A 26,572-nucleotide genomic window follows, 5' to 3' on the forward strand; every position below is an offset into this window, starting at 1 on the left:
CCTTTAATATTCTATATTGGCTGAAAAGCAGTGCTGTGATGACTTTGATATAATGCAATTTCGGCTTCAGGAGAATGATCTTCTCAATGCGGTGAGTACATAGTTACGCTTCGTTGTAAGCAGTGCCAGGAACAGCCCACTAGGCATATGGAAGAAAATGATACATGTAAAGAAACCTATTTTGCCATCTTTCCTTTCCTGCCTCCGGCAGCCTGGTACGCTGCAGCTCGCTTGGCGCTCCGGTTCTTCGGCTTGCCTTTGGAGCCACGACTCTTGGTCTTAATTTTGATGCGCGATGATCCCTCTGTTGCACGATTACCTTCAAACACCACCGAGTTCCCGGATATAGACTTTCTCCCTTCGGCCTTCATCTTGGCCGCGCCGGCTCTACCAAAGAGCTTACCTGCTCGCCCTTGGAGCGTCGAGAAGCCCTCGCCGAGCGCTTTGCCGTGAGCCCCAGTTTCTGGGCCATCACGCTTCTTGGGGAGCTTTTTGGCCCGTGTCACCCGGAGTTTCCGCGGCAGCATGGGAGGAAACTTCTTCCCGTCCAGCAAAAGTGCCTCCTCCACACAGACCTGATCATAAAACTGTACATAAGCAAAGCCTTTGCCCACGCGGGTAGTACGGTCACGGACCACCCGGACAGACTCGACATTGCCTTTGGTCGAGGTCCGTTCTTTAGATCCCTTGGTGTGAGCGTTGAATGTGCGCCATAAACCTTCCTCAACGTCCGCGGGCCCCGACTTCTTCTTTTTCTTCTTCCCGTCTTCCTCCGGGTCGGTCTCGTTGTCCACGAAGTCAAGGTTACCAACAAAGACACACCGTTTGTGGTCGATCTGGGAGGGATGCGCAACGCTGTCGACACGAAGGTGTCGATCTAGAACAACGGTGCCGTTCAAGGCCGCAGGTGCTTTCCGTGCTGCCTGCACCGTACTGTAGACAGCATATGCGTTGGTGCTTGGTGTAGTGTCATCCAATATCTCACGTCTAGCAAAGGCAGCTCGCTTGGGGACTTTTCCACCGCTAGCGAAGGCCACGGAGCGAAACCGAATCGATTCGACTTTGTGAGGCCCTGTAGATTCCGGAAGAGTGGAAAGGAAGGATGCCAGATGCTTCAATAGGGTCTTCTTCGCCGATTTGGACCTGATGACCTGGCTCGAGACATTGCCGAGGAACACGGTACGGTTACTCTTTTCGAGTTCCTTGGACTCCGGATCACCGCTCTGAGTCTCGTGCTCGGGGATTGTAATTTCGTCCTCTTCCTCCGAACTTTCGTCATCCTCGTCTTTAGACTTGTCCGACACAGAATCAGAATCCTTTCCTTCCTCCTCAACTTTCTGCCTCTTTGCCTTCTCGGCGCGACGCTTTTCTAGTTCCTTCTGTTCCTCCTTCGCTATACGCCGCATATAAGTCTCTTCGAGATCTTCCGCAGGGGCCCTTTTCCGTTTCTTGCTCGAAGTCGCCTGGGTATCCACGGCCGGCGTCCTCTCGGCGTCACTGGCGACTTCCGAGACGTCCTGCATATCTTCATCTTCACTTTCCGGGTCCTCCTCAAGCTCAGAGATTTCTTCATCGTCTTCTTCATTTTCTACATTATCTTCTGGCTCGTTGTCCTTTCTCTGTGTGACAGTGGGCTGCACAGACGGAGCTTTCACTGGACCGGCCTGAATGATTTGAGAGTGTTAGAAGAGCCTTATATTAGTCATGGGTAAGTACATACACTTTTTTCGAACAATGAAGCCACTGTTGGGTCAATGGCGGCTTTTCCGCCCAAAAAAGGCAGAGTAGCGTCTGTCTTGCCTGGTTGCGAGACATTGTCCGACTGAGCCTTACTTTTCTTGCCCATCTTCAATCAGAATGGGGAGACCTCTGTCACCCTTATAGAAATGTCGTCAGGCGATGAGGAAGATCAAAACCAGTGGTTAAATTTCACGCTATCAAAGCAAATACGCTTTTCTTGCTTTCTTTGTTGCGTTTCCTAATTTTTGGTTGCCTCGAAAAGAAAAAAATATTTCGGCGACGGGAGCTGGATAAGATCACGTGCTTTATCGTATCAGCAAAGCCGAACAAGAGAGTCGCAGCGTCCACAGTGCGGAGACGTCATACAGCTTGACTATCTGTTCTATTATTTTCATGAAAGATTTTTACGCACTCATATTAGTAGATAGTAATCAAGTCATGAGAGAAGATGGCAGGAACTTCTTAGATCCAGCATCGTGGTTGTCGTGAAGAAGTACCACGATGGGATCAACAGACGGAGCACGGATTGATATTATCCGCAATTAGCGGCAATGATATCACCGGCACCGAGATCTCTTCGTGGCAAGCTGCTACCAAATACATTGCGACTGGTCAATAGTAGGACTATTAGACAGGAGTACACATTGCTAAGAGCGATTTATTTCCAGATGTTCTGAAATGCACTTTCTAAGAAGCGATGTCTTATCAGATGAAATCACTCAAACTGAGATGCAAACTAAGGATATGTCACATGATGTGTAATCGCCGATACCAGGGCGGTCAGTAACCACAGCGTCCACACCACCTCTCCGGAGTGTGGTCAGCGTCGGCATAAAATACGGCAGAATACCATTACGCTCGGAATACCGCGACGAGTCTCAGCAGAGCAAAAGAGGTAGATTATTGCTGTCGTTATTGGGGCTCCCTCCTTCACCTTTCTCACTACTGTCCGCTCCCAAGCAAATCTGTGGGTTCTGGAGCACCAGTGAATTTCTATCTCTGCTTGATCAATCATTTTCAGCTCATTGAGTTCTCTATTTACCCTCTCGATATCCTTCGACCGCGATTTCGAACCAATCTCCGCTCGTCCATGCCGCCTTTTCTCTCGCGCTGCAGTGTCGTATCGCCCGCTTCTTGAAGTCCACCACCTCCACCCTCTCCTCCTTCTTCTCCTCGTTCTCCATATTCCCACGCACAGTGCCTGTTGTGAAGGCCTGAGGTGATATTCGCTTCTGTTGGACTCTACAGACGCCCGCCAGTCTGATTTATTTTGGTTCTGTGTTTCTGTGGCTCGCCCCCGTGAACGCAGTGGCTAAGTGAATCGCTGCTCGGTCGCGGGCAGCTGTGCTCAGTGCTACTTTCACAGTTGGCGCATTGTTGATTGGTACGTTTTTTTGTGGCTTAAGGCATATGAGACGATAGGTTCTGCTCTATTCAATGAGGCTACTGCTTCGGTCCCTGCGAGAACGTTTCCCTCTTGCTCTGTTGAGACGGCGCAGTTGCCAGAGACTGCTGGTGATCTCGGGGTGTGTCCCGGGTAGCAGAACGATCAAATCTCCGCACCGCCTTCATCTGCAGACAAGGAACAGCCCAAACAAACTGTTTTCAATGACGGATCTCCTTTCTTATTATGTGCATTTATGCGCCGATTCATTAATTTTGAGATTCTCGCTGACCTTTATACTCAGTTTTCCAGTTTCCAGACCACCCACTTCCCACTGACTGCCCGAGACCACATTCCAGCTAGCCAACCTTAGTATTCGACTTCCCCAAACCGTTCAGAGACGCCCATTCAGCCGATCTCCATACTTTCTTCTCCTAGGTTGTTGTGCTCTTGCCGCGCCATTGCCTATGGAGGTGGCCGCAAGTCGAGACTCAGCCCCTGTTGGTCCGCCAACAGGGCCTGATGCCACAATCACCAATGGCGACCAAGATCTTCTACTGGATGATTCGCTCATGGACGATGGACGTTCAAGTAGTCTGAGCGACATCGACGATGTGTTGGATAATGAACCCTCGGACTACGAAGAGTCGCCCAAGCCCGAGAAGATAGCACCAGAGAACGACTCTGAAGCTGAGACGGAGCGCATCGAAGATTCCCCGAATCATTTTCGCAGAACCAACATTGTCGTGAGCAGTTATGGCCCTAGCCCCAGCAAATTGGCCCAATCGACGACGTACGATGACGCCGAGGACGGGGACGACCAAATTGAGGATTCACCAAGCAAACCTCGCTCCAAGCCCAACGGAATCCTTGAATCCGCCGAAGACATACTTGGTTTGGAAGACTCTGCATTATCCGAAGGTACGGGAAAGAAGCGCAAACGACCCGAGTCTGGCGCGGATCTGGAAGGCGAGACGGGTGACGAAGACGAACCGCCTCAGAAGCGCCGCGGGTCGGTGAAGAGTGAATTGAGCGAACCTCCAGCAGATGACAGTGCGCTGTCTCCGGAGCCCATTGAAGAAGTAATTAAAGCGAACGAGGAAGATACCCCGGCCGATGACCTTCCCGAGTCTGACCTACCCACGGCGCCCACGAAAAACAGAAAAGGCAAGAAGGGAAAGCGAAAAGGGCGAAAGACACGCGATACGGCTGATGATGACCTGGATAGTGGTGCCCTCGAGACGGGCGCGGAGGGTCCTGCGGACGATGGCGATGACGAAAATATTGAACGTGGAGAGGACGCCGACGATGGGGAAGCAGCCGCCAAGCTCGAGGAAGAATGTAAGTCGCCCATTGTGGAGTCTTGGATCATACTGCCATGTCTTGTTCGACTTACTAATAGCTTCTGAAGCAGCTAAGAGGATGTCCGCAATGGAATCTTTAACGATCCTTGAAAAGGAATTCGCAGCCCTACGTGACAAGTGAGTCGAATTATCAAATGACTAGCTTACATCCTTCTGTTTGCTGATGATGCCCCTTTAGGATATATGACGAAAGGATATCCAAATTGAATCGAGAATTGGAAATGCTTACTGGCCCCAACCCGACTCACCCTGAATACCTGCGTCAGCTCGAATGTGTTAAACGACACCGTGATGCAAAGATAAAATACGAACACACCTTGTTCCAGTACCGAATCCAAGCTCTCATGAACAAGAGTCTGGCAGAGCGTGCTCAGACGCATAGCACGTACTTCCAGCGAGTTCGGGACATTCGGGAGAAACATTCAAGTGCTGTCAGCAAGCAATTTTACGCTATTCAGCACGATCGGTTCAAGACAGAAGAGCTCAGTGCGCAGCACTACATACCTTTTCCCACCCGGCGTTCACAGCAAATCGCCCACCAAACAGCTTACAACCAAGAAGTGTCCATCATGGCTGGCGTCGCCAAATACGTGGGATTCCCAGCGGCACCTTCATTGGCACCTGCGCGACCGTCTGAACTCGAAGAAGATTTGGAGAAGATGGGGGTAAGTTTAACTTTTAGGGACCTGCTTAGCTTACCTCGAGCTAACTCATATGTCCGGACAGATTTCCTTCGAGGCCAGGGCACCTACTTCACACCCTTCGACGAACCTACCACGTGGAGCCATGCCAGCCATGTCCTCAAATGCATTTCGTACAGCTGCTGAGGAGGCCTTCCTTGAGCAGACTCCTTGGGCCAATCCGCAGCACCCCATTCACCATCACCACCATCACCACCACCAACAACAACAACAACATCAAATCCCGCCGGGGCCGCAGAGTCGAGTTTTTGAAAACCCACATGCCTCGTCATTCACGACTCCAGCCGCTCAGAAACGAGTGGTCGATATTAATGCTCCCAACGGCTCGGCCTCCACGATAGCGGAGAATCTGTCAGCTGCAAATTCCTCGGCGAATAACACACCGTATGGAGCAGAACAGGAGCATCAGCCCCATGGTCTTGCCCATTTTGGTGTTCCCGACTATGATGCGGATCGCAAATCCGGATATCGATCACTAAGCTCTTCCCCGCTCGATGTGCGAAAACCGCACCCGGCGTATGCTACCCTCGATCATCGTGCTTCCCAAGCCACATCGTCTCGAAATCCCGCCTTTTCACCGCAACCCGCCCGTCTGGGACTTTTCCAATCGAATGCTTCAAAACACGATTCTTCACCTCCTCTCTCTTCGAAACAAGTCAATTCCATGCATCCATCGTCTGGGATACTGACTGGCTCTGGCTCTAGTCAGATGACAGCTCGATAGGTTCGACCAAAATACTTTGCGCCCACCTTCATCTAACCTTCATGACTTTCCGGCGTCGGGGTTTGTATAGGGTTCAACAAGGCGTTGTAGAATAGTTTCCATGTATGAATGGCTTAGCATGTACACTTGGGGACACAAGGAAGGATCTCGCTGCTCTTACAAACATATCTCTCGCACGGTGTCCATCTTATTGCTTTTTCGTTCTTTGAGCAGTGTGAATAATTGGCGAACGGCTGCATTGGGGGTTTCTGTGTTCAAAGAATTTACCTCACGAACATAGTTTACTGTGTCATGTCTGATCAAATATCCAGGTACGGTGTTTTGCTACTTTACTGCATGGGTCTTGGTGTATACTCCCTACCAGTCTTTCCATTACATGGGTGCACTGTTGGCTGCCGAACGGCACGGAAGGGACGAGTTTGTTGTTCCCATTAATGGAGTCAAGGACTGCTTTGCATGAGGGAAAGAAGAAGGCTTTACAAGATGCATAGTTACTGGGGAAATATGTACATATTTAGGCAAGATTCTGGATACCAATGGATTTCATCTCAGGCTCTATGTCTGAGGAATGGATGGATTATCAAGAAGTACAGGTGAGGTCGTGGCAGGAAAGTCATGGCGGATCTCATTTCTCGGTGTAGGCAGCTATTTCGAGCTACAGAACTTATGGCAGACATTGAAGGTATCACGCCCATGAGATGGATGGAATGTTCACACATGGTCATTTCAAGATTCTCTTATGCATGGGATCAAGTCGAGCGTCGTCAAGCTTCGCTGGCAGATACTTGCGGCTGAATGGCAGAGTCTGCTGGCGCTGGCGCACTCCCGTTAGTGCTTTCCACTGGTACTGAACGGTTGGCCAGGGAGATCTGCTCCTGTTGTTGTGACTGTTCTTGTTGCTGCTGCTGTTGCTGCTGCTGTTCTACGGTGTGCGGTCGCCACTTGGCCAGGATTTTTCCTGCGATCGGTCTCGATTCCTCGTCTGGGAGATAGATGATCAGATTGACAATATCAAGGAAGTGAGCAGGGAGTTCAACTTACACGTATTGTAGACGTCTTCCAAAGCGTTGAGACACATTTCCCGAGCAGGAGGTCGGAACATCACGAGATACCTAGTGAGCGGGTTAGTGGTCGTAAACAGTCATTCAAGAAAGGTAAGGACGCGTACAATAATGATTGAACACATAAGTTGACTCTTTCAGGGTCCTTCGCAAGACTGGAGACTCGCTTTGTGATGGGAATAGTGACCTCCGGTATTTCGCTGAGAAATCGGATGAAAATCTTGGTATCCCGGGAATCCAGATAGGGTAAAAAGCCATCCAGTAGTCGCAGGACCCATTGATCGTAATGTAGGGGTACAGAGGCCTCCTCGTCTTCCTCGGTTCGCTGAGTAGCAGCGAACTTCATCTGAATTCGGTCATTGTACCATTCTTCGTTCAACCACATGATCCCGACGTTGACTCGTGCTCTAAAGTCTTCGAGTACGTATCGGTATAATGACTCGCGGATGAAATTCGAGATTGCTGGGGTCTTCCTGGCTCGTGGGTCCGATTCGGTCTTCTTGTGGTCAACTTCTAGAGTTGCGGGCGCTCTCGTGGCAAGTCTGGTGAGTAAGGTAACCCAAGCATCACGATCGAACGTGCTGCCCGCTAATCGAGAAAAGCCTAGATGCTGCTGGGCTTTTCCTTTGGCAGGATTCGGGGCCATCGCAGTTGATGTTAGCATCTCAAAGACTCTTCCCACGGCGCTTCGACCGATTCCCGCTGCCTCCTCTTCCGTCAATGGCGGTGGTTGCGGTAAGACGAATGGACCAAGAGAGACTAGATCTGGCTGCAACTCTGCCATTTCGGCGGATACTGCACCTGCCTGCTCAGCAACTGCTACAGCAACATCCATAGGTTGGTATTCAGGTTCATAGTCATCATCCTCATCCTCGGTGACTGCCACCTGATGTTTCGCGGCCTGTTGTTGAGTAAGAGTCTGATATCTGGCTCGGACACCCTGTAGTAGTAATGTTCAGTACTTGATCCATCCGGAGACCTCTCGAACATTTAACATACTTCAACAGCCTGCATCAAGACAGACGGATCGACCCGGGCTAGCACAGGGACCGCAATCTTGACTAGGAGATCGGGCGGTAATTGCTTCACATCGAAGGAGGAAAGACCCGAGTCTTCTGTTAAGGTGTACAGCTGAGCGTAACTGACAGGTCCGGGTGGAAGAGGAGGGATCTTTATCAATGGAGGCGTTTCTGCATCGAGTCTGGCGCGTTTAGCATTATCAAGCCCATCGGTCGGCTCAAATGGCAGTCCTCGCTTCTTGGATGCATCATCCACGGTTTCTAAGCGGGACTGCATCAAACGTTCCATGTGGTGCTGCATTTTGCTTGCAAGGGGATGGCTCGGATTTCTAGCGACCTATTAGTTTTCTGTGTCCGCACCCGCAGGTCTTCGCAATTACTCACTTCTTCAGGACATTTACAAACAACGCCCTAGCCGTTCGTTCCATCGACTTGACGCCAACACGGATAGCAGGCGTCAGTGGAGAGCGCATCTGTTTCGCAGGGTAGAAGTTAAGAACAGCATTGATGATCTTGTTGCCAACGGACTGTCGATTTCGGATCAGCACCGCCAGGCAGTTTAGCGTAGCGTTAACGAGGAGAGGATCGCTACATGAAAGAATTAGCGACGAGGGCACATTGAGCGGTTCGGAAGGTCGTCATTGATGGTACCTAGCATCTTCTTGGAAAACTGACAGCAGCCTGTCGAGCAGGCCAGAGGCTTCCGCCTCGAGATGGGGTAGAGCTAAAATGGAGTGATTTTTGGGAACGATGGCCAGGGACGTTTCATTATGTTCGGGGCGCTGGAAATTGTCAACAACAACCAGGTCTTATTTAAGACTCTAGTCAGAGGGCTGTACACATACTCTAGGGTCTGCAATGGGGCCATGTGTCTGCACCTGAACAACCCGCTGAACAAACTTGATACAGCACACTTTGACTGGATAAGGAGATGAGTCCCATTTGCGCAGTATGTCTTGCTTGACGGCCGTCATATTTTCCCACAGAGCGCTGTCTTCTGGATGATTGATTCTGTGATAGAGTACAAGCGTCAGTAAACACAGACACTAAGCAAATCTTAGACCAGATCCCCTCCTCGCTGCGAGCATCTACGAGGGCATGATCCTCCACAGATCTCCAGCGCGACGAGCGAAAAGAATTGATCACATACATGTGTCTAAAAGCCAACGGATACAAGCTGGCCGCAATCTGCACTATATGCTTCAAGACCGGAGTGTCTCCCTCAGGCAACTCTAAGATCTCTCGTATCGTTTGTAACACCCTGCCCGCCAATTGTTCCTTTTGCGCCGTCGCCAGAGCGGGACTGGCGAATGTTTCCGCCAGAAACTCCGCTCCCCATCGTCGCAGTTCCAATCGCGCGCGCGCACCGATGATTGGAATGATCCCGTTCACGATCTGCGGATAGAAGGCGGCGTCGCCGAGAACGAGATTTCGAGCAGCATTGAGCTGTGCGACCTGGTCGGCAAGGTGGTTTGCCGCAGTATCAGACATAATAACTGCGCTCGACCGCTAAATGAAACGGCCCGGATGGGAGAATATTTCGAGATATGGTATGGTCGAGGTATTGGCCGCCTTGCTAGTGTCTACGCTGCATAAATTCAGAGCAAACAAATACTGTAAATGAAGAAGACCGGCCTAAGACATAGGACCGATGAAGAGCACGGCGTTCACGACACACAACCCATGGACGCGTATAGAATAGCCGGATACGCAAAGGACAGCGGTAGATGTCGACTCGAGCCTTCCGCAAAACAAAATGCTCCGTGATATGGGTGAATAGGTTTCGAGCAGCGTATAAGTCTGGGTCTACTAATTGTCGTTTGATTGAATTGGCGATGATGTGTTGAAGAAGACGACAATGATGGTGATGACGATAATAGAAGTAGAAGTAGACAAGAGGAGCTGGCGAGGATTGGCGCTTTTCTTGGATGTCCGCCAGCGGATGCCGAGTTTGGCCGACCCGAGAGCTCTTTGTATGGGTGCTGTGAGAAACCTCACTCACTGCTACTTTATGGAGAAAAAACAGTAGCTTAGAGACTTTAGTCAGTGGATTTTTAGAGAACTATTTGACGAAGATGCCATTTGAGAGAAATGGTCAGGACCGAAGTTGGCAGCAGGAGAGCGTTTTACATAGTACCGCTAGCAGCGGCTGTCCGCGTTTGTTCTGCCGGCAGAAAAAGCACACCACAAACGTCGAAGACTGCTCTCTGCCCGCGTTCCAATCATCGTCAACTATCCGGGTCATCATACATATTGGCGTAGAAATCACTCCGGCTTCTGTCGTCTTTGCCTTTCTATCATTCAAACATACAGATTCTACTTGCACACAATGCCTGCAGGAATGTACGTTAACTCCATCCACCGCACTACAATCTGCAGCGACTACGTGCAGCTGGCTCAATTCCAATCGCACCATACTCTTTCGAACGAGTAGCTGACCAACGTCTCTGTCTAGTTTCAACTCGACATATTACGGCAAGGACTACCGCGCCGGTGCGGCTCTCCTTCGCGCTCGTCGCCCGTATCTCTTCAAGAATGCTCTTACTGGACTCGGCCTCGTCGCTTTCACAATCAGTGTCTGTACGTACTCCACACGATCCCCACTTCTTGATGTGTCAGAGAAGAGGCACGATGAGAAGTATGGTTTGCTCATACTGAAGGAAATCTCCCAGATGCATACACCATCCGCGCAGTTGGTCAGGACGAATTCTCTGACGTGAAGGTCCCCGACACTCCCGCGAAACCTCAGCAGCAGAAGCAATGAGCCATCCCGTCTACTTCTACCTAGCTCACTACGAGTTGGGAAACTTTTCAAAGGCGCTCGTTGCCAATTGTTCGATCATTGTATCAGCCATGGTGTATTGGGGTACGGAGTCCAGGTGACAAACTGATTATCTTCACTGTATATTGTCTACGCTGTTCTTATATTGGAATTGTTTCGATCTCTTCTCGCCTCTTTTCTGCTATATTTTTATCAGAAGATCTCGCCTATTCTTTTCAATCGGGTCCTCAGCTTGCTCACGGCCGTGGATCGCGTCTAAAGCGCCTTGCCATCTACTGAATCATTTATATATGGGCTAAACCAGTGTCATCGAATCTAGACCAGCTTTCGTCTCCGTTGGACTTCCCAGGGGATGGGATCTCTGGATTACAACACGGAAATGAGAAAGAATGCTCGACAGTCACTTGTATGATTGTACTCGTGTCGTGCTATAAATCAGTCAAAAAGAAAAGCTTCAATCCTGTCTCTATTCGGTTCTCAGAACCCGAGGTCCCTTCCTCTTGGCACTCCGCTTTTTCTTAAGACCTTTGTCGAAGGCAACAGCCTGGTTGTGGTCTCGGCCAAGGTTGTCAAGGTCCTTGACCTTATAGATACGAATGATCCAGTTTTCGCTCGTGAAAGCTTCCTCGAGTGTAGAAAGCTGAGGACCTTCTGTGGGAAGTTTTGACCCACGGACGCGGTCGACAGCTTGGCCTGATGGGAAGAGAGAGTTGAAATTGTAATAAGACATTTTGTACCTGGATTCCGAATTAGCATGACGCAGAGCAGTAGATAAGAAGGGGAAAAGGGAATCCATACATCAAGCTGTTGCGCATGGTTGGGGTTGCTCCATCGTCCACACGATATTCACCCCGTGCAGTAAAGAAGTCCCGCTCTTTGACCTCATCGGGCCAGATACCTTCGGCGATACGGACCATCCACAAGAATTTATTAATGTCATCGCCAGAATAGCCTAGCAGACCACCGAACACCACCAGCACGTAATCGACATCATGCTGGCGGAGGATGGGGTAGCTGACCTCCTCGCGTGAGCTCATCGCCTTACCAACCGTGGCAATATGGGTGTTGTTCCAGGTATTGTTGTCGACCAGGGTTGGGCGGTCCGCCATGCCACCGATCTGGTAGCCATAATCCCACCATGACATAATTTTGGCGTTCTGGGGAGTGTTCTGACGAAGCCAGTAGTAAGCTTCACGGTAATCGTCAATGATGTATTGGCTTCCGTCAGGCATCCGGCTAGCCAAGACAACGGAAGGAGACGAGTATGCATTGGAAGTAACCCAGGTGCAGTGTGCAACAAACAGGAGCAGGTAGACGACAACAGACGTCGTCATTATAATCTTGGAAACATGGGAGGTGATTCCAACATTGGGCTTCCGAACTGAGCGAAGAGGTTCTGAAGACGGGTCTTCATTTGTTTTGGCTTCAGACGCAGGTGTCGGGGAAGTGGTGGCCATATAGGTGTCGAGAATCGACGATAGCGCCAGAGCAGCCGCAACACACACAATAGGGGTCAAGGTCAGCATCAGTCGAACCATGACACCGGCGAAGTAGCTCGCAAGGACCGAGTAGATAATGACGAAGACATGCTCGTCCTTGAGGTCGCGGAAGCACATGTAGACACCTGCAGGGAAAAGCCAGATCAGGAAGTTCAGATCGAAGAAGAACGCTGGCCAAGCGGTGGGCTGGTGCTCCGAGACCGAGGCAATGATGGGAATGTGGATTTTGGCATAGCCAGTATCCCACAAGGAGTAGAATCGGCCGCTCCACGGAGCGATCACTCCCGTCACAGTCAGAGCAACAAGCCCAAGGAAACCGAGACCGAAGGTGATGAAAATCATGGCGGTCAGAAGCCTCTGGAACTGCTTGCTTGGGACGAAGCTGCGGACAAACTCGGCGAAAGCCACAAGTTGAAGCAGGCCGAAGACACCTGCAAAATGTCAGCTGCTGAACGTCCATTTGACTTGCGAAGCGTGGACCTACCCAAGGCGGACATGTGGTCGCTGTTTCGAATAGGTAAGAATCCGACGAAGGGAATCTGCATGCTAGCCAGAGTGCCCAGCGCATACCATGTGGTATAGCTGATGTAGATGCGAGTGCTGTATCTACCCATGCACAGAAGTACAAAAACGTGCAGGGGAATCAGGTTCGTAATAAAGACATATCCACCCCATGCCGACACCATGTAGCCGTAGAAAAGCGCGGTCAGCGCTCCCCACATGATAGACCCATTTTTGACAGCTTTGATCCATAGGAAGAATGTGAACACAAGCAGGAAGATGGCAATCGCTTCGTTATCGTAGCTTCCGGCAACCGATCGGGAGATGTAACCAGGAGCAATTCCCATGAAAGCTGCTGCAAGAAGACCTGCAGAAGGCGAATGAGACATCTCGGATGTCAGCAGGTACATTGCCAATGCAGTCAGGCCGGAGAATCCTGGCGCCAGCAGGACACAGATGTTGCGAATGTCGACGGGGATAGTGAGGAATCGCAGGATATGGTAGATCACGCCGCTCGTCACCATGAGACCGGGATATAATGTGCCACCGGTGACACGTCCCAGAGGATGCCATGTCCCTATGTTGGAACTCCGATTAGTCTAGAAGCACTCCACGAGAGTGACATGTTGCTTCGTGCACTCTTGTACGGTGGGGAACCACATACGGTCGTCAAACCAATCCCAAAAGCTATAGAAACCATTCTGTACTAGGTATTTTGTTGCTCGGAAGTTGAACCAGGGGTCAACTATATCATGGAGCATCAGTATCAATTCGTTCAATCGAAGCTCATTGAAGGCCGAAGGCCGTTAGTATCCAATTGACCTATACATACATTCGTGGATGATACTCTCGAAGCCTGGTAGAAGGAAATTGATCAGTCGATTTGATAGATTTACCAAATTAGCAATTTCGATTCCCTCGATGACTTACGGATAACGCTGAAGAGTCGACTGGCAACTGCTGCTGCTGCAATGGTGCATAGGATAATAATCCGCAGAAGGCCGCGAGTGTTTCTGCCAGTCTTGCCCTTTAGGAGAACATCAACAGGTGTTTCGGCCATAATGGCCAGAGAAATGAAAAAGAAATATCAATTGAGAAAGACAAAAGAGAGTATATCTCTCTCGACGTGCTCTGTAGCCGATGAGAGGGAGGTAGTTGGACGTTTAGTCTCGCCAATAAACTGTTTGGGGGAGAGCTTCGCAAGGTGGTCTCTTCTGGAGGCTTGGCATCAGGTACGGTACGCAAGTCAGTCTACGTAATAGTTTGTCCGTATCCGCATCTAAACTAAGTCGATTATCGGAGAAGCTTGGGGGACCTCCGAGTTGTCCCCGCATCAGCATCGCTACTTGACCTACGCAATATTTCATCCAGAGAGGTACAACAACACGATTGACAGAGGACCGCCATTTCCATCATAGTCTGACAGACAGCAGTAAGGAGATTATTTCCATAATGGATCTACCACCCCTCTCTCGCGAGCAGCTGTCCACGGTACTCGCAACTGCTCGTTCGCCTTCTGTCCTCTACGAGACATTATCACAATATGAGGGTCCTGCCTGTTTTCTTTCAACGTCGAATAGCGACGAAGCTGAACTTTTGAGCTTGTTTTATTCGAGTTTCTTCTTCTGCCATCTTCTCCTTGATGACATGTGAGTCTCACGAATTTTCTAGTTGCCGACACGCAGCCTACTAACTACTAACACAATTTTGCATAGCTACGAAGCCCGCGCCATGACGAAGCGTATGCCACAGGATCTAGCGCAAAATGATGCTGCCCTTCAAAACTGTTTGAGGTTATTGCGCGCTGTCTGGCAACGGAAGTATGAGTACGTATACAAGGTTCTGAGAGACCTACCATGGCCGGAGATGCTCGAGCCAACAGTACGAAAATACGAACGTCAGTGCCCCATCCTGTACTATATCGACGACTGACTGAATCCTTATTCCTGCTGTTAGTTCATTTTCAGGAAAAGACCTTAAAGGAAGTCAGTCGAGCCTACGAAGCGATTCGGCCTGATGCGGCTGCAAACTACCTTGGCCTTGATGCAACCGCCGCAAAGCAGGGCGATCCAGCTATCATAAGAAAATTTACAGCCTGCGGGTGGAGATGGGATGAGCAAAACAGGCTCCTCTATCCCCAACCCATTACCACTCCTAGGGAAAAGATTGGACACTCCTCCAACGGGTTGAGCGAGGTCATGGCGCTGATGGGATCTCATTCCGGCTGAAAAAGTCGATGCGGCCAACAAGCGTTACAGCTCTTGCTTGAAGCCATGGTAGCTCAAAACGCGAGAAGGAACTAAGACGGTAATTGTGGCCACCGGCAACCCTGACAGAGCCATTTCGATGGCTTCCTGCTCCTACACATGCCCTGTGTGATGCGGCGTCGCATACAACCTGCACGGAGTAGTCGATAGCGTCCCGGAGATAGGAGATGAGCGGCGAAACCGGAGAAACCACACATTTCTTGCTCTTCTGGTCCAACTGTAGTGTACAGATGCACAGACACCCCAGGGTATGTACAAGTCTCGGAGGAAGGTCTATTGGTTAGAAGAACAACAGAAAATCATTCCTTTCGCTCGCAACACGAAAGTGGGAATTAGACCAAACAATAATACATATTCGGGCGGACCCGAGCCATCTTTCTTGTACCAGAGGGAGGTACAGTCTTCGCAAGGAGGAAAAATCGCCAATCATTCTATATTCCAGTATCCTCAATGATCGAATCTATAGCTCCCCAGCTTTCATCTTCAGGAAGGCCTCCAGGTCGAACCGGCTGTCTTCGGGGTCCGTAATGACTGTAGCAACCCAGTTAGCGTGACGTCGCACATGATGCTGCCAGTCAAAGACCAGATAACCGTGATGGGTCTTTGAGCGGTTGATTGTCAGAACTTACCCCCACTCTCTGCCTTGGTGTCCTTGGGCGCCGTCTTCTTCTTCCACTCTGCCTTGGCCTGCTGGATCAAGCGTTCCTTTCGAGCATATTCACGGTCGGCCTCTGCTTGCTTGGCTTGAGCTGTGATAGAGTTCTGGTGGTAGACGCCATAAATGAGACCGGCAACGAGAGCCGAGTAGCGCAGAACCTGTAGTACAACGGACTCATGTCAGTATAGATGGGCGAGGAATCGATAATGGGTGCTGGCGGACACTCACGTTAACACCTTGTGAGGCCATTTTAAGAAGATCCTGTCTCCCGAAGCGGCGACCAAAAGGATTCAAATGAAAGAATGAACAGCGGGCCGAATACCGAGCAACCGTTTCAAAGGGTATCGACTGTCAATGGCAGGCAAACGGACGGAGATACCTATACAAAAGGCTTGTCAAGGCGAAGTCCTTGTCGCGAGTTTTTCCGGACCGTCGGCCCCTTCTGCGCTTATGTCATCCGCCTACCCGGCCTTCCTTCTGGGTGCGGGATAGTAAAGTCTGGGTGACGACGAAAAGGACATGGTTGACTGGTCTACACATACACCAAGCAGAATGATAACCTTGGCCTTTTACGTTATCCAAGATATACTAGAATATACTTTTTTTGATAATGCTTTTGCCAGTGAGCATATCAAGAAGCCTTAAGATATCTGGCTCTATACCCATATCCCAGCCCATTAACTTAGCACCCTGATCCACTTCAAAGAGAGCATGAAGGAAATTCCAATATTTTATTACTCTATGAAAGATTCCAAGGGAAGGTAGATCACTCATCCTACACTAGCTTACCAATACAATCAAGCAGAGGAATATGAGATCACCACTAGCAGGTCAGCAGGCTTAAAGACTCCTGGCTCACTGTACAAGTACAGGAAGGGGGCCACGGCTAACTTAAGTATAGAATGCCTTTACTGCCATCTACACACACTGATATATCTGTAGGACATCTTGATGAGCACTCTTAGAATATTATCATGGGTTATAAGAGAAATAGTACCTTTGCCTACTATATCCATGTCTAAGATGATACCTAATTAGACTGGTTAAACCCAACCCGGAAACCCCAACCCAACCTGGCCTAAACCCGCCTTGGGCTGGGTCTGGGTTTAGAATTTCTAACCCGCAGGCTGGTTGGGTTCTGAGAATGAGAACCCATTTGGGTTTTAGGTTGAAAAACAGGCTGGGTTGGGTTGGGTTGGGTTCTTATTATAGGCTCTCTAGAACCCGTGTTATTGTAATACAGTTTTAATTATATAGGTATGTATGGTAAGTGCTCTGCAAGTTAGCATAGATGAAATCTAACTAAGGTTAGATTCAGTATTATAAGAGTATTAATAAGTAAATTAATATTGTATTAATAAGGAAAAAATATTGTATTAATAATTTAATATCCTAATTTAATGTCTTCCATTAAGCATTGCCCGATATTTGCCATGTTCATGCTAGCGATGAATTAGTCGCCGCGGAACCTAGGGCTGACATGATGTTGTTTAAAGTAGAGTTAGTGATGGAGGAAGATTATCTTCTTATACATTATCCAGTAGATATGCCTGACCTTCCTCAATATCATCAATATCTTCCTCTTCACTAATATAGTCAGGCACATCTACTAGATTAGCATCATCTTCTTCATCTCTAATAGTACCTCTATCTTCATCATCCTCCTGAATGCCTGTAAATTCTTATTGAAGTTTGAAATTTTCAGCACACATCTGGATCATTATTGCTTGGATTGTGCCTGGGAGAAGATGACTTTGATGGTAGTGACAGACATCTTAAGATGTATTGAAAAGACACTCAACCCCCACACCACTAATAGGCACAGCTAAGAAGTCTCGTGCTATTCTTACAAGAATAGGAAAATAATTCTCATACTATTTCTAATACTCAAGCACATTCGTACCAGAGGGCATGAGACCTATGATTAGTTAGTAAATCTAACTTAAGTTAGAATTATATAATGTACCTTCTTGTAAATAATCCTCAATCTTACTCAAGGCATTATCAGTTTAGGTTAGAACACATATTTTACCCTTCCGTGTAATAGTAATGACTCAATCCAGTTCAGAAAGATAGTTAGAGGTATGATTTATCTTTACTTTCTCTGGAAAGACTGCAGCATAGTAAGCATAAATATCCTTAAGGGCACTGGCATACCTATCATGCTAGTTAACATCATCATCACTCCATGTATCTTCCTGAAAGACTTTCAGTTTAAACTGAGGAGCTAGAATAGTTGCAATAGCATAGACATATCCTTGTGCATAGTATGTCTTGCTATAATACTGACGCAGCTTATTAATAGCCTTAGATAAGGCATGCCGTAGTTCCCTCTTCTAAGTTGTGCACTTTGATTCCAGTTGTCATTGAGCATCCTCTAAATACTGAAATAAGGAGTTATAGATGTTGAAGGCCTTATAGACTATAGGTCCATTAAACTCTAATAAGGCAAGAGTAAAAGCAAAGAAAGGGTGAGTTAGCTGAAGTAGGTATTTAATCCACCGCCACTCTGCATAAGAAGGAAGAAGATATATAATGTCTTCCTTCTCCCACTTTTCTGAAAACTCAGCTAGAGCAGAGTGAAGCTTAATAGCTCACTATAACATCAGATATGTTGAGTTCTATCAAGTTTTGCAGTCCTATTGAAGTCTAAGTGATCTAGGATTAGAAGGTAGGCAGTGAAAGGTTTCACATTGGGTAGGGCTTGCATTAATAAACCAAGCGAATTTTTGAATCTAGTAAGAGATACTATTAGCAAAGAATCTAACTTAAGTTAGATTTATATACCTTCTTAAGTGTACCTGTAAATCCCTCTAAATAGATATATCAGTCACTTGCATCCCAGACCATCTCAATCTTATCATTTGTAGCTTCAACCTTAAGGAAAGTAAAGAGTTCCTTCACAGTAAGTTACAGGACATGGGTAAGACAGGGAATATAAACCTATAAGTTAATAATATCAGTAATAGCTGAATCCTAGAGTATCTCTATAATCTAAGGAGATTGAAGATCCTTTTGAAGCTTATAAGTAATAGCATCCATCATTATTAAATTATTTGCAGCATTATCTGTTGTAACTGCTATAACATAATGCTGAAGCTGGACTGATTTAAGCACTGATACTACCTTCTATACAAGGTTATCACCTGTATGATGAATATTCATTGGCTTAAACCCTAGAAGTACCTCATGATACTTCTAATCTGAGCTAAGAAAGTACCCAGTAATTATAAGGAAGGAGTTTTATGATGAACTAGTCCATGCATTAACTACAAGAGAGATCTTGGACTGGGGAGGGATTAAGGACAGGGTCTTAGCTTAAGTTTTAGATAACTACTTAAGTAAACAGCTCTTAATTAAATGCTAATTTAGTAAATTAAGAGTATGTGCCCCAGCAGCCATTATAAGTAATCTACAAAATTAAGGGTGTTTAACTGTTCAAAATGGGAGGCGAGCCGCAAGAATAAACTAAAGGATTTAATCCTTAAAGTTCTCAGGTGTATAAGATATTGCAGGCTAGTTAGTTAGTAATAGGAATCTAACTTAAGTTAGATATTATACTTACTTAGTTTTTCAGGAGACTGCTAAGCTTCTATTAGGAAGAAGGTGTTTTCTTAATCACTGGGCAGTAGGCTTTAATATACTATATCATTGTCATAACACCATTGCCATAATAAGGGTAGAGGAGAAGACAACCACAATATTTACATCAGACCTTAGGTTTCCCATCAGGAAAGGATGCACCTTCATCAAAGTCTGTCTATACCAGAGATGTCTGAGCTCTCCCCCAGCTCACCTTTTGCCTCTGAGATTACATACCCTTAGCCCCTGTTGTTTCCTGCCACCATAGCTAGAATGCAGGTTCACAGTCCTTGCTAAATAATATAATCTTATTCTTTCCATTTTGATTGCGGATTTGGAGGTCAGGATGAGGGGCTGTCTGTATAATACTTATTCATGGAGTCCATATAATACTTGTTCATAAGGTATTATCTGACTATAATAAAGAAAAGGCAGATGTAGATGGACCTGGAGTGCATTAAGGTATATAACTACTAATAGTAGATGATAGGCTGGTAGTAGATAGAGGAGAATTAACTAACATTAAATCTATAGAGAATGAAGACTGAGACATCTTATTAAAATAGATTTAAGATACCTCTACTCACTGCTCCTAAGTTAAATAGTTACCAAGCTTAAATAACCTTTTTCATTATAAAAGTAAACATAATACTCTTTAGGTCTGCTTTATTATCATAGAAAGAAAGTAATTTAGTTACTATAGAAATTATAATCTAACTTAAGTTAGATTATATTACATTCCAAATTCCAGCTCTCCATTATTGCGCTAACTAGTAACATTTTTTCTAGGTAAACCTTATTACACCACCAAGTCAAACTCCTTGCGCTAGTAGATATGAGGAATCTAACTAGAGTTAGATTCTATTTACATTCCAAATTCCAGCTCTCTATAAATGCGCCAGCTAATAACAGAATTCCAGGCTCTCATGGTTATGCTAACTAGTAACATCTTTCCAGGCAAACCTTATTACACCACTAAGTCAACCTCCTTGCGCCAGCAGGTATAAGGAATCTAACCAGAGTTAGATTTTTATCTCTTCTTGCCACCACCACCACCACCACCATTGTTATTCCTTGGTCTCTTACGCGTAGCATCTATATCACAATCACTATCCTCACTATCCTCACTCTCCTGACTCTCCTTATCTGTATCTTCTCTGGACATAGTTGCAGCTACAGGAGTCACTGCAGGAGATAGTGTAGGAGTTACTCTTAGAGTTGGTATAGTAGATATCTGGGCTACAGCACCCTGGGGAGCACTAGTGATCTTTAGTAACTGTTTCTAAAAGTTCTGTAAAAGCTTCTGATTCCCCTTGTTAGGCATAAGGGTATTAGTGCTTTTTGGAAGAGCCTTAATGAATCTAGGGCGGCGCTCAATCTCCCTGTTCTAGTGGTTTTCAATATTCATTTAGAAGACTGATAAATCCTTATTTTAATTATTAAGGTTTGGGGTCCAGCCATAAGCATCTATTATTAGAGTATATTCATATAAATAGTCCATGCACATTCTCCATTCATTCTGTAGATAATTAGAATCTAATCTAACTTAAGTTAGAAATTACATACCTCATTAAGAATCAATGATTCACTACTTTTGGAATGAGTAGCTTATGAAGGGAACCCTTTATTAAGTATATCTAATATAATTCTCTTCAGGTTATGGTATGTAAAAATAGCTCTAAGCATATTTGCCTCTGCGCCAAAACTCTACTTCAATGACTTATTATTTAAAACGCGTACCTAGTGGATTATTGGGTTTTAGTTCTAATTAACTTAGGTAGATAGATGTCCCCACACAGTCCAGTTCACCAGGTTATTTTCCTAAAGCTATTAGTTAGTAGGTAGGTAAGTCTAGCTAAAGTTGTATTACATACCAGCCTTATGAGGTCATTATAAATAGCCATCTTCCTAGCTAGAGCTGGGCCGGCATACTTAACAGTAATCTTGACTATTTTTGCCTAGTGTTTATACTTAAACTAAGCTGAGTATAAGATCTAATCTGGTGATGCCTCCATATTCATTTTCTCATTTGGCAGGGTATTCAGCTATAATTAGTTAGTTTAAATCTAACTTAAGTTAGATTCCTTACTTACAGCTTTTACTAGCTTACTGTCTTTCCACAGCAGCTCATCTCAGACTTAGTCCCAAATTTCATGAACTAAGGAGTCAGCAATCTTAAATGTATCTGCGCTGCTATCAAAGCCACAGACCCCTCCTGGAGTAAGAGTAGATTTCTCTAAGATCACTTCTTAGACCTCCTTAGTCCAGTTAAAGCATTGCAGGGCCTTCTTAGCCGCCTTAGGATACTTCTACTCAGGGTTAAACCAGTATGTCATGTGCTTAAGAACTTTCATAGTTAGCTCTAAAATATTACTGGTAATTATGCTCTATAACTGCCATGATAGGCACTTCAGATCTAGGTGGTTCCATAGATTCTTAAAGAGCTGGCAGAATTCTACATCTGAGAGCTCTTTAAAAAAGTTAGGTCTCTAGGTCTTGTATGTCACACTACTCTTCTAGAAGGGAGTTATTAAAGGAAGACTCAAGGTTCCATTAGTATATGCATTAGGAAGACTGAGTAGGTTCTGATTAAGTGTGCTATTAGTGTAGTCATCACTGGTAGGGAAAAATAATGGATAAAGAATGCTATACTCTCTTGGTGTAGGGAGCAGTATTAGTGTAGCCTAGTCTGCCCCTGAAACTTTTGATGATAGGTCTCCAAAGATTGTTGCCTTAAAGTCAAAAAACTCATCTAAATGCTCAAACCAAATCTAACTTAAGTTAGATTTCTATGTTAAGTATAGTATTAGATCACATACCTGATCAAGCTTAGATGAGGCAATTTTGTCGGCAGTAGTAAAGTGGAAATAGAGAGCCCTATATAGAGTAGAGCAGTACTGCTTGAAATATTTCTTAAACTCAGCATGCTTTAGGATGGGCAGAATGTGATTAACCCATAAGAGATTAATCCCTAGTATTTGCACGAGCCATTCTTTGAGATGAGTAGATGAGAGAAGACTTTTTTGGTCTGTAAGGGACTTGCCCTTGAATACCTTAAGTATTCTAACCAGGAACACTCTATTAGAATCAGGATTGTTAACTTCCCACTAGTTACTCCATAGGACCATCCACATTTCCATATCAAATATATCACTGCAGTAGACATCAACCGCCCAAAGGTAATCCTATATATATATGTCAGTAGTTGAAAATCTAACCTAGGTTAGATTTTACTTACTTGATCCGTGGGCATCATTATAGCAGGAGGTGGGGTGCCATTATTAGTAGCAGGTGCTGGTGGTTTAGCAGCTGCAGCTGCTTGGTCTAATAACAGAGATTCAAGTGCAGCCTTTCAATGCTGGCCAGCGTCAAGGATTATATAAGGAATTTTATCTAGCCAATTAAAAATAACAACATCTCTGGCAGGAGAGGGGTTAACTGTGGAATTCTGAATGATCTCCTAGAGTGTCTATATGCTCCACTTCTTCACTTGCTTTCCTTTGTATGATGGGATAGGACTTGAATTTGTAGTTGAGTACTAAGCAACCAGATGCTTAAGGAGTTAATCAAAGTCTGTCTAGCTCATATACACCTTTATACAGGTCTCTATGTCGAGCCAGCAAACTCCCAAGGCCATGCTCTGGCGGAGATTTTCAAGGTGGGCAGTATTAAGTTCTTAGTTCTTCCTATTAGGCCATGCAGGGTTTAGGAGGCGGACATTAATGATTAGCATCCCCAGCAAGGCATCTCTGATCTTGTGGGATAATTAATCATTAACCACTGACGTGACAGTATCAAGGTTTTTCCTCTTAGACTTGCCAGATTTGGGCATTGTGGAATCTAACTCAAGTTAGATTGTAGATGGATGTAGTCAAAGAAATGAGGGAACACTATACACTGTCTGGGAGATCAAATCTAACCTAAGTTAGATTTGATTAAATTGATTAAGGCTAATCATAGTGTTCTGTGCACACAGAAAAAGGGAAGATGGTGAGGCTCTGTACACAATAGGAGGTGTCTGTACACAAAGTGGGTGGTTTGTGCAGCAAATGGGGGGTCTGTACATGAATAAAAATAAATAAGAAGGAGAGTTTAATTAAGTATAAAGAATTATAAGATATTATTATATGTACATGCTTGCCTATTGTTCTATAACTATAGCTTATTCAAGGCTTGAAGTGAATAGAAGTGAATAATTTATGGGTAGTGGTGTGTTCTTTGTTTAACTTGGAGTCTTCAAGTTTGAGAAATATATACTTGATATTCACTATAAAGAACCAGCAATTCTAATGTATTCATTGTAGATAAGGTTCCCCTCTGGAAACCTGCATGAAAATCTAACTTAGGTTAGACTTCTATACCTTATATATATTATACTACTTCATTGATGCTTTATAATAGAGGTTTAGCTCAATCAATATAATACTCATTTGTATGTTTATGTTTATTAAATATTGGTATGGTTTTACATGTTAAATATTACTTGGCGGGTTCGCGGGCCCAACCCAGCCCATACTAACTGGATTTAGTAGGCGGAGAATAACATCCTTGGCAGAATAGAACCCAGCGGGTTCTAGATAGTCAACCCGCCGGGTTATGGGCTGGGTTTAGGCCCTAGAAATCTACAACCCAAACCCGCCGGGTTGGGTTCAAAAGATGGCATAACCCGGCCCAACCCGCAAAAATAACAACCCTATACCTAATCTGCCTTCATGGAAACCTCTGCAAGGACTTCTTTAATCAAGCTTACTACTAATTCAAGTTTAACTTGCAATACATCTGTACTGTAAGATCTGAGCGATTAGCAAAAGTAAGAACTAGAGAAGAATCCTGGTCTTACTAGTCTAAAGCATGCTGCATAAGTGCAACATGCTTTAGGCTGAGTTAATTATACTACACCATCAGCTAAGCAAAGCTTATGGCACAGATCTATACATAGAGTTCTGAAAGGCCCAGCACAAAGTTAGAGAAAAAAGAAAGACATTATGTAAAGCCACCAGGGAGCAACAATATAAAGAATTTTTTAAAGGCATCAGAAATCACATCATTAAAGGTAACTATCATGGCTAGCTAGTTACTTTAAGCTAGACACCTTAAATGTAGTCCTAGAAAGAAGAGCCCTTGTGGACCTTAAGTTTAAGAGCAGAGATATAGACAAAGTTAATAACACAGAGCTAGTAGAGGACCAGATCTAATCCCTGGAGATACACCTAGCTCTCTATAACCTCAACATGCCAAGAGTTTTGCAGAAAATAATCTATTTTAATGAAACTTCTACTAATTTAGTTACTGAAAATCTGTCTCCCCTAAAGAGTAAAAGCAGACTTAAATGCCTAGTATACCTTAGTCGCCCTGGTATCCATCCTGGGGCAAAAGCATAGATATATGCCCATAAAGATACACTGCAGAGGCACTTTGCAACCCACAAGCTGCGGCAAAACTTTCCAGAGGGTTGGAAATGCAACTACCCTGGTTGTGATGTGGTTCTATATTCACTTCCCAGGTATAAGCTTCACTAAAGTAAAGAGCATAATATCACCCTTTGATGTATAGATAGTTTTATTAGGTTTGTTGTCAGATTCCTTCAATAAGCTTAGTAAAACCACTCTCAAAGCATGATTATTAAATTGCTAGTTGATTCTTCTGATACCAGTTAGCTCTAGTGCATTGCAGGCTACTTTAGGCCTTGTCTATCTACATGCCTGAGTTCCTTAACCTGCGCTGGCTGGGTAGCTGTGTACTTTGCAGTCTGTTTAATTGACTATGGAGAAAGACTATTAAACAGGGAAAATCCGATCCAAGAATGATAGATTTAGAAGACAAGCATTGTGGGAAGGAGCTTGCTGGAATCTATAACATCATAACCATAGCAAGTAAAGTAAACAAGCTTGCACCAAGGGAAGCAACTGTTGACCAATTTCCTTCTGACGTGAGGTTAGACGTGGAGGTCGAACATCTAACTGATGCTGGATTAACAGTCCCAGTGCAGCTAACCATTTGGGTTACAGTTATCACTGTCACTGGACTCACCATCGAAGGAATGTGGGTAGATCTCAGGGCAATGATATTGCCAGAAACACAGTCAGGAATCCTGCTAAATAATGAAGAGAAAGAAGCAGCAGGCGAGGAAGTGGGCGATGAAGCAGAGGAGGAAGCAGGAGTAGCAGCAGAAGTGGCCACACACCACACCAAGGCGCTGAACCATGCAAACAACAGCCTGGAAGCACTGCAGAGCATTATTGGATCAACTTGGGGTGCTTTGCTGGAGGCCATGCATGTAATCTATTATGGTGTGGTCATCCCACAGCTCCTATATAGAGTCATGGCATAGTTTACCCCTGCTAGCAGGCTGATTCCAGCAGGGAAATATGCTAGAATCATGAATGAATTCACCAAGATCCAAAAGCACGCGGCTATACTGATCAGCAGAGCCTTTCAGGGAACCACTGCAGCTGCACTTAATATGGAACTATACCTACTACCAATAGGCCTGCAGATGCAGCAGATCATCAAGGAAACTGCTATTCAAATCCAGACAGGGCCAAGGTTTGCCTGCCCCCAAGGACTCACAGGAAAGCCACAACTAACCAGAGAGATACAGTGGGGTGGCCTCACTCCACCGGAGGCACTTAGGAAGAGAGGTGGCCCACTAGCCCCTACCCTAAGATGCCTGGAGGGATGGGAAACACAGAAAGTGTATATACTCCCCCCATGGGAGCCACCCCTCCATTACATGATTAAGGACCACAAAGCCGCACTAATGATGTACAATGAAATATGCAAAGACAATGACCAATTAGTCATCTACACAAGGTGGTAAGGTTAAATTAAGCTCAGCGGGGCAGTCGGATCAACTAATTATCCAGCTCACCACAGCGGCCAAACGGGCCGTCCGCCAGCGAATCCAACACCACTGGAGGAAACAGTGGGAGATGGAGAAAGGGGCCAAGCTGACACAGCAGCTGATTAAGGCCCCTCATAAGAAGAATCCAGGACTCTATAAGGGCCTACCAAAGCTGTGTACATCAATCATCATCCAAATGCAGACCGTGCGGATTGGTCTGCAACACTTCCTTTTTAAGATGAAGGCCTATAATACGGACCGGTGCAGCTGTGGAGAGGGGTCCCCCAGACCCCTAAGCATATTCTCCTGCAGTGTTCGTTGCACGTAGAAACCCACAGGAAGATAATTGCTAAGCTACATGATGTAGAGGGAACCCAGGGGAAGCTATCAGACTACAACACTCATATCCAACCCGCAGGCGATCTGCTACATCGCTAGATTCATGC

The 26,572-nt window shown here is 45.9% G+C and overlaps 9 protein-coding genes across 9 annotated transcripts; 4 read left to right on the forward strand and 5 right to left on the reverse strand.

Annotated features, from left to right (window-relative positions):
• Positions 1-176: 176 nt before the first annotated feature.
• Positions 177-1,846, reverse strand: nop12 (rRNA-processing protein NOP12; the record flags this gene model as incomplete). The annotated part of the gene is made up of 2 exons (XM_024822645.1): positions 177-1,664; positions 1,721-1,846. The coding sequence occupies 2 exons, from the start codon at positions 1,844-1,846 to the stop codon at positions 177-179; spliced, it is 1,614 nt and encodes a 537-aa protein (XP_024679537.1).
• Positions 1,847-3,591: 1,745 nt separating this feature from the next.
• Positions 3,592-5,913, forward strand: P174DRAFT_375775 (uncharacterized protein; the record flags this gene model as incomplete). The annotated part of the gene is made up of 4 exons (XM_024822644.1): positions 3,592-4,465; positions 4,539-4,605; positions 4,667-5,153; positions 5,215-5,913. 4 exons carry the CDS (start codon positions 3,592-3,594, stop codon positions 5,911-5,913), a joined length of 2,127 nt encoding a protein of 708 aa, XP_024679538.1.
• A 558-nt stretch (positions 5,914-6,471) lies between these two features.
• Positions 6,472-9,776, reverse strand: P174DRAFT_278769 (RNA-processing protein PTA1). The gene is made up of 8 exons (XM_024821542.1): positions 9,144-9,776; positions 8,839-9,004; positions 8,645-8,775; positions 8,378-8,581; positions 7,974-8,322; positions 7,082-7,914; positions 6,955-7,025; positions 6,472-6,895 (listed from the first exon to the last, which is right to left on the reverse strand). Exons 1-8 carry the CDS (start codon positions 9,482-9,484, stop codon positions 6,678-6,680), a joined length of 2,313 nt encoding a protein of 770 aa, XP_024679539.1. The 5' UTR covers positions 9,485-9,776; the 3' UTR covers positions 6,472-6,677.
• A 546-nt stretch (positions 9,777-10,322) lies between these two features.
• Positions 10,323-10,757, forward strand: P174DRAFT_463110 (uncharacterized protein; the record flags this gene model as incomplete). Its single annotated transcript, XM_024830218.1, has 3 exons — positions 10,323-10,336; positions 10,449-10,573; positions 10,666-10,757. The coding sequence occupies 3 exons, from the start codon at positions 10,323-10,325 to the stop codon at positions 10,755-10,757; spliced, it is 231 nt and encodes a 76-aa protein (XP_024679540.1).
• A 126-nt stretch (positions 10,758-10,883) lies between these two features.
• Positions 10,884-13,983, reverse strand: P174DRAFT_278779 (dolichyl-diphosphooligosaccharide--protein glycosyltransferase subunit STT3). The gene is made up of 6 exons (XM_024821543.1): positions 13,706-13,983; positions 13,608-13,631; positions 13,440-13,520; positions 12,759-13,352; positions 11,574-12,705; positions 10,884-11,512 (listed from the first exon to the last, which is right to left on the reverse strand). The coding sequence occupies exons 1-6, from the start codon at positions 13,833-13,835 to the stop codon at positions 11,242-11,244; spliced, it is 2,232 nt and encodes a 743-aa protein (XP_024679541.1). The 5' UTR covers positions 13,836-13,983; the 3' UTR covers positions 10,884-11,241.
• Positions 13,984-14,115: 132 nt separating this feature from the next.
• Positions 14,116-15,380, forward strand: P174DRAFT_444700 (CSN8/PSMD8/EIF3K family protein). Its single transcript, XM_024828151.1, has 3 exons — positions 14,116-14,424; positions 14,491-14,672; positions 14,732-15,380. Exons 1-3 carry the CDS (start codon positions 14,228-14,230, stop codon positions 15,001-15,003), a joined length of 651 nt encoding a protein of 216 aa, XP_024679542.1. The 5' UTR covers positions 14,116-14,227; the 3' UTR covers positions 15,004-15,380.
• On the reverse strand, positions 15,039-15,370 carry P174DRAFT_278855 (uncharacterized protein). Its single transcript, XM_024821544.1, has one exon. It carries the CDS (start codon positions 15,237-15,239, stop codon positions 15,075-15,077), a length of 165 nt encoding a protein of 54 aa, XP_024679543.1. The 5' UTR covers positions 15,240-15,370; the 3' UTR covers positions 15,039-15,074.
• Positions 15,381-15,502: 122 nt separating the features above from the next.
• On the reverse strand, positions 15,503-15,949 carry P174DRAFT_423811 (ATP synthase subunit e; the record flags this gene model as incomplete). Its single annotated transcript, XM_024825151.1, has 3 exons — positions 15,503-15,573; positions 15,672-15,858; positions 15,929-15,949. 3 exons carry the CDS (start codon positions 15,947-15,949, stop codon positions 15,503-15,505), a joined length of 279 nt encoding a protein of 92 aa, XP_024679544.1.
• Positions 15,950-25,016: 9,067 nt separating this feature from the next.
• On the forward strand, positions 25,017-26,072 carry P174DRAFT_278878 (uncharacterized protein). The gene has a single exon (XM_024821545.1). The coding sequence runs from the start codon at positions 25,086-25,088 to the stop codon at positions 25,611-25,613; it is 528 nt and encodes a 175-aa protein (XP_024679545.1). The 5' UTR covers positions 25,017-25,085; the 3' UTR covers positions 25,614-26,072.
• The last annotated feature ends 500 nt before the right edge of the window (positions 26,073-26,572 follow it).

This window comes from Aspergillus novofumigatus, assembly GCF_002847465.1.
Source record: "Aspergillus novofumigatus IBT 16806 chromosome Unknown P174scaffold_7, whole genome shotgun sequence".
Classification (NCBI taxonomy): Eukaryota; Fungi; Ascomycota; class Eurotiomycetes; order Eurotiales; family Aspergillaceae; genus Aspergillus; species Aspergillus novofumigatus.

Bases quoted from the DNA above. Each gene is read 5' to 3' on its own strand.
- P174DRAFT_278878 (XM_024821545.1), top strand. From the start codon at position 25,086: ATGATAGATTTAGAAGACAAGCATTGTGGGAAGGAGCTTGCTGGAATC.
- P174DRAFT_278769 (XM_024821542.1), bottom strand. From the start codon at position 9,484: ATGTCTGATACTGCGGCAAACCACCTTGCCGACCAGGTCGCACAGCTC. The intron at 8,582-8,644 runs GTACCATCAATG...TCTTTCATGTAG, and splicing joins GTTTTCCAAGAAGATGCTAG to CGATCCTCTCCTCGTTAACG. The intron at 6,896-6,954 runs GTAAGTTGAACT...TCTATCTCCCAG, and splicing joins GGAAGACGTCTACAATACGT to ACGAGGAATCGAGACCGATC.
- P174DRAFT_278855 (XM_024821544.1), bottom strand. From the start codon at position 15,239: ATGTGTGGTTTCTCCGGTTTCGCCGCTCATCTCCTATCTCCGGGACGC.
- P174DRAFT_444700 (XM_024828151.1), top strand. From the start codon at position 14,228: ATGGATCTACCACCCCTCTCTCGCGAGCAGCTGTCCACGGTACTCGCA. The intron at 14,425-14,490 runs GTGAGTCTCACG...AATTTTGCATAG, and splicing joins CATCTTCTCCTTGATGACAT to CTACGAAGCCCGCGCCATGA. The intron at 14,673-14,731 runs GTCAGTGCCCCA...TCCTGCTGTTAG, and splicing joins AACAGTACGAAAATACGAAC to TTCATTTTCAGGAAAAGACC.
- P174DRAFT_278779 (XM_024821543.1), bottom strand. From the start codon at position 13,835: ATGGCCGAAACACCTGTTGATGTTCTCCTAAAGGGCAAGACTGGCAGA. The intron at 13,632-13,705 runs GTAAGTCATCGA...TCCTTCTACCAG, and splicing joins TCGACTCTTCAGCGTTATCC to GCTTCGAGAGTATCATCCAC. The intron at 13,521-13,607 runs GTATGTATAGGT...TCCATGATATAG, and splicing joins CGAGAGTATCATCCACGAAT to TTGACCCCTGGTTCAACTTC.